General features: G+C 46.0%; 1 protein-coding gene across 3 annotated transcripts in view; it reads right to left on the bottom strand.

Moving 5' to 3' along the window:
• The window catches only part of Npl (N-acetylneuraminate pyruvate lyase), a 39,479-nt gene that overhangs the window by 11,145 nt on the left and 22,334 nt on the right, over nucleotides 1–6,000 (bottom strand). For 2 of the 3 annotated variants that reach the window (XM_050135359.1, XM_050135358.1), the window contains 3 exons: nucleotides 5,171–5,263; nucleotides 2,445–2,614; nucleotides 2,277–2,323 (listed from right to left, as the gene is read on the bottom strand). In XM_050135359.1, the coding sequence (XP_049991316.1) occupies nucleotides 2,277–2,323; nucleotides 2,445–2,614; nucleotides 5,171–5,263 (310 nt within the window). The remainder of the gene's footprint in view (nucleotides 1–2,276; nucleotides 2,324–2,444; nucleotides 2,615–5,170; nucleotides 5,264–6,000) is intronic. The other variant, XM_050135360.1, reaches the window with a different exon arrangement.

Below are 6,000 nucleotides of genomic sequence, written 5' to 3'. Positions count from 1 at the left end.
TTCTTCTTCTTCTTCTTCTTCTTCTTCTTCTTCTTCTTCTTCTTCTTCTTCTTCTTCTTCTTCTTCTTCTTCTTCTTCTTCTTCTTCTTCTTCTCCCTTCTCCCTTCTTCTTCTTTTTCTTGAGACAGGGTTTCTCTGTAGCTTTGGAGCCTGTCCTGAAACTAGCTCTTGTAGACCAGGTAGGCATCGAACTCACAGAGATCAGCCTGCCTCTCTAGTGCTGGGATTAAAGGCGTGTGCCACCACTGCCTGGCTTTTCTTTTTTTTTTTTTTTTTTAAACAGGGGCTAGTTTGAATGGATTTCTGTCATTTGTAACTAAGCTTCTGACACTCTAGCTTCAAGATACTGACCATCGGGGTCTACAGAGCTAACAGGAGACCCTGCAAAGATGGGGTCCCTGGGCCCCTTCAGTCCACATGCTCATCTGCCTCACCTGACTACACTGGATACTATCACATAACACAGCTTTCCTTTCTAAGATTAAAAACTATTATTTTGGCTCCTGTACCAGGAGGTCCATCTGGAAGGGTCCTGGGCCAGCAAGAGGCCCTGCTCCTGTACCAGGAGGTCCCACATCAGAGCACTGGACTGAGCTCCCAAGGTTCAGTTGAAGAGCAGAAGGAGGGAGAAGATGAGCAAGGAAGTCTGGACCACGAGGGGTTGGTCCACCCACTGAGACATTGTGCCTGTTCTAATGGGAGTTCACCAAAACCAGCTGGACTTGGACTGAACGAGCATGCGATCAAACCGACTCTCTGAATGTGGCTGACAATGGGGGCCGACTGAGAAGCCATTGATAACGGCACTGGGACTTGTTTCTACTGCATGCACTGGCTTTTGGGGACCCTAGTCTATTTGGATGCACACCTTCTTAGGCCTGGATGAAGGAGGGAGGGCCTTGGACTTCCCATAGGGCAGGGTACCCTGCCATCTCTTAAGACTGGAGTGGGAGGGAGGAGGGTGAGTGGGGGAGCAGGAGGGGAATGGGAGGAGGGGAGGAAGTGGAAATTTTTGAATGGAAAAAATAAAAATATATAAAAATAAAAAAACTATTATTTTTTATGTGTATATGTTTTTGTCTTATGAGATTATGTGTATCATGTGCTTGTAGGAGCCTGCAGAGATAAGATTTGCAAGAGCAGCCGGCAATTGCTTGTCTCTTTTTCCTTCTCTCTCTCTCTCTGAAATAGTCTATCAGCTATCATAATCTCAAAATCATGGCTATCCTCCTACCTCAGTTCATTAAAAGCATGGATCATCACATGCGATGTGTGGTTGGAACCTCTAGCTTGCCCCATTCCTCTCTCCCTTTCCTCCCCTCCTCCCTCCTCTTTCTCCAAACCCTGCCTGTTGAGAGCCTCTGAACACAAGAAAGGTGCCAAAAAGCCCAGTTCTGCATTCTTGGCGGCGACTGCAGCTTCCTCTCCTGAAGTTTCTAGCCACCCAATAAGTCCCCCACCTCAAACGCTCAGCTTTTGATCACACATGGGCACAACCCCAGCCTGTGGTGGATGCATTATCACTCCTCATCTACAACCTATAAAGTTTCCCTGCTTTTGTTTGTGGGCGCGGCTTCCCAGGCCTGGGTCTCTGGGAGTGGGGAACCTGCCCAGGAGTTAGTTGCTTTGCTCAAATAAACTTGTTCTACTTTTTCAATTTGGCTTGATCTGGCTTGCCCATCCTGTGATGGATGAGGTGACCCCTATCAGGTTTCTGGATGGGGTTGTGTGGGGAGGAACCTGTTAGTGACCACTACTTAAAGTGTTTCTGTTTTGCTGTCAGTTTTGAGACAGAGTCTCAAGTAGTTCAGATTCTCTTAAAGACTTTCCACGTAGTTGAGGATGACCTTGAAATCCTAATCCTCTTGCCTCTACCTTTCACAGCTGGATTATAGGTTTATGTCACTACTCCATGCTCTTCCCTCTTCCCTCCCTCCCTCCCTCCCTCCCTCCCTCCCTCCCTCCCTCTTTCTCTCCTCCCCCCCCTCCTATTAAAGCTTGAGGATCATTTCATCAGCATTTGATAGAAAAGCCAGAGTGAGCAGAGGGGAGGGGACAGAGGGAGAGGAGCAGAGAACGCCACTCCTTTTCAGTTAGGGTCCATCTTTCCCTGACTGAGGCAAACTGCACCAGCTGAGCAAATGACCCAGCTTCTTTCCAATGCATGGCATGGGAATGGCTTCTATTAGAGAGGACGAACATGCAAGAAGCCCATGCACTCCAGTGATGAGTGACTTTAAATCTGTACTCACTGGGAAAGGGCACGCCGTGCTTACCTGCCTACGGCTCCATTTGCCCCCATGATCAGACCACTCAGCAGTTGCTAAGGAAAAAAGAGACAAAGAGACTCGCTTTTTTTTTTTTTGAAACAAGAAGAGCTGTCATATCATAAACAGCTAAAATGGATCACTGTGAAGCTGGGATATGCCCAGGGGATAACTTACCTCATCCACCCCAAACAGCAAAGCAAACTGTCGCTGCTGATTCTGATCCACGCACTGCCCGAAGTCTAAGAGATCCGTGTCACTGAACTTCAGTCCTTGAAAGCTGGGGATCTTCTCCTGAATCCCATCAAGCAGCTCTTCTGCACGAACTTCGGAGCAACAAACACTTACTTCATCAATGCACACAGCAACAGACACTGTCGATTACCGTCTCGAGCTGGCATGTTGGCACATGACTATATTCCCAGTCCCAGCACTCTGAAGGCAGAGGCAAGGCGATTCTGGGGCCAGCCTGGGCTACATAACAACAGCCTGGGCATGGTGGTGCACACCTTTAACCCTAGCATTCAGGAGGCAAAAGCAGGCAGTCTCTGTGAGGCTGAGGTTAGCCTGGTCTACATTCCCAGGCCAGCCAGGGCGGGATACATAGTGAGACTGCGTCCAGCCTGGGGGAGGTGGCCTTTAACCCCAGACTCAGGAGGCAGAGCCAGGCGGATCTCTGAGTTCGAGGCCAGCCTGATCTATACAGTGAGCATCAGCGCAGTCAGGCTATTGGGAGAAAGTGATGGAGGAGGGTCATATGTCTATTGGTTAATAAAGAAACTGCCTTGGCCCTTTTGATAGGACAGCAGCTTAGGTAGGCGGAGTAGACAGAACAGAATGCTGGGAAAAAGAAGCCGAGTCAGGCAGTCGCCATGATTTTCCCACCTGACACAGACGCAGATTAAGATCTTTCCTGGTAAGCCACACCTCATGCTGCTACACAGATTATTAAATACGGGTTAAAACAAGATGTAAGAATTAGCCAATAAGAGGCTAGAACTAATGGGCCAGGCAGTGTTTAAAAGAATACAGTTTCCCGCCTTTAATCCCAGCATTCGGGAGGCAGAGGCAGGCGGATCTCTGTGAGTTTGAGGCCAGCCTGGTCTACAAGAGCGAGTTCCAGGACAGGCTCCAAAGCCACAGAGAAACCTTGTCTCAAAAAAACAAAAAAACAAAAAAAAAAAAAGAATACAGTTTCCGTGTAATTATTTCAGGTAAAGCTAGCCAGGTGGCAGGATGCAGCCCACTGCTGCTCCTCACTACAAGAAAGGGCTATGGATTCTTTTATCTTTCTTTTTTGAGACATGATCACCTGTAACTGAGGGTGGTCTCTCTACAAAGCTGCTGAGGATGACACTGAACTTCTGCTCTTCCTGCCTCCACCATGAAAGTTCTGGGATTATAGGTGTGCATTGCCATACTTTGTTCATGGGAAGCTGTGCACATCCAAGGTGAACACCGTACTTTAGATCTTCATCCACACTTAGGCCATCGCCTTATCTAACGAGATGACCACCCCTAGCCCATCCTGTGATCTGATGAGGTGACCACCCTGGTCCATCCTGTGATCCGATGAAGTGACTAGGGATATAGCTTAGTGGTAGACTACTTGCCTAGTTTGAGCGATGCCTTTGGTTCAAGACCCAGTATTGCAAAACTAACCGAATAAATGAATATGGATCTAAAAGGTGCTTGTTATAGATGTTTAGGATCTCGTGCTGTAGCCCAGGCTGGACTTTAACTTCCTATGTAGCTATCCTACATACATGCTACATATCCCCCTATATTATGGGGATAGGTTAACTTCAAATTCATGGCACTCTTCCTGCTTTAGCTTGTCAATTTTTTTCTCTCTCTCTCTTTCTCTCTCTATTATATATACACTTTCCAGGAGACAGTTCCAGATCTCATTACAGATGGTTGTGAGCCACCATGCAGTTGCTGGGAATTGAACTCAGGACCTCTGGCAGAGCAGTCAGTACTCTTAACCTCTGAGCCATCTCTCCAGCAGGGGATTAAAGATGTGTGAGCCACTGTGGCCTGGCTTATCTGTCAAATTTTCTTATTCCTTTTAAGACGAAGTCTCACATATCCTAGACTGGCCTTGAACTTGCTGTGTAGCAGAGGACAACCTTAAATTCCTGGTCCACCTGCCTCTACCATGAATTACAGGCTTGCGCAGCCACACCCAGTTTTATCCACTCTTTTTTTAAAATTTTATTTATTTGTTTATTTATTTATTTATTTATTTATTTATTTATTTATTTATTTATTTCCACTCTTCTTGTAAAGCACAGGGACCTCTGTGTAGAGTGACGCGAATGGCTGGGGTCTTAGAGCAGTTCTATTTGAAACAACTTTAGCTGCCTCATCAGCGGCCTGTGTAGTTGGATGGGGTGGGATGAAATGGAGCTTCTTTTTTTTTTTCTTTATTATGTATACAGTGCTCTGTCTGTACATCAGAAGAGGGCACCGGATCTCATTATAAATGATCATGAACCACTGTGTGGTTGCTGGGAATTGAACTCATGATCTCTGGAAGATCAGCCAGTGCTCTTAACCCCTGAGTCATCATCTCTCCAGGCCCCCAAAATGGAGTTTCTTGATGGAATATATGAGAGTTGGAGACAACGTAGGAAAAAAAATGCAATATTTGTGTTTTAGACAAATGGCTCAGTGGAAGAAGACTGATTCTTCTTCTAGAGGACGGCGGTCTGATTCCCTGTACTCACATAGCAGCTCACAACCATCTCTGACTCCAGTTCCACGGGATCTGCTGCCCTCTTCAGATATCTGTGGTCACCAAGTACCATGTGGTGCAGACACACATGCAAGTAAAGCACTCGTATTGCAGACACATAAAACAAACAAAGTTAAATATAGTTAAATACAGCAATACTTACTTTTTACCCCCGTCAAGGAAGGAATGTGGTAGTAATAAAAAGGCAAAGCAGGGGCTGCAGCAGCCACCTCCCTCAGGAAACTTATCAGGGCATCTGAAAGAACAAGAGTCACATGAACAAGACTAGAACAATGGCGTTCCTGTATGAGAGCCTGAATCACTGAGGCTGAAGAAATGGCTCAGAGGTTAAAGTGCACTGGCTGCTCTTCCAGAGGACTTGAGTTAAATTTTCAGCAACCACATGATGGCTCACAAGCATCTATGATGAGATCCGGTGCCCTCTTCTGGCCTGTAGGCATACATGCAAGCAGAATACTGTATACATAATAAATAAGTAAATCCTTTTTTTTTTTTTTTAAAGTAAACCATTCAATGAGATGCAGTCATCGTCTCAGAAACTGAAAACTCCTGACTGCCCTTACCATTCTCAACTGTGCGACTGCAATGTCACTTCAGCAAAGTTTTATTTTTTGAGGCCAAAATAAGAGGGCTGGAGAGATGGTCCAGCAATTACAAACACTGGCTGGTCCGCCAGAGGATCTGATCTGGTTTCTACACTCACACAGTGACTCACAACCATCTATTACTCCAGTCTCAGAGGATCTGACGCTGTCTTCTGGTCTCTAAGGGCACCAGACGTACATTGTTGTTCATAGACATACATGCAAACACACATACACACACACATACACAAAAACTAAAAATCATAATTGCTTTGTTTTTCACACTAGTGTATCACACTAATCCACTGTTAAAAAACTGGGCAGGGTAGGGCACACCTTTAATCCCCATCACTCAGACTCAGAAGGCAGTTGGGTGTATGTGAGTTCT

Source organism: Alexandromys fortis, unplaced genomic scaffold (genome assembly GCF_014885135.2).
Source record: "Alexandromys fortis isolate MF-2015 unplaced genomic scaffold, M_Fortis_MF-2015_v1.1 scaffold_21, whole genome shotgun sequence".
Taxonomy (NCBI): Eukaryota; Metazoa; Chordata; class Mammalia; order Rodentia; family Cricetidae; genus Alexandromys; species Alexandromys fortis.
The sequence above is the reverse complement of the archived record's forward strand: the minus strand, read 5'-3'. Positions and strand labels throughout refer to the sequence as shown.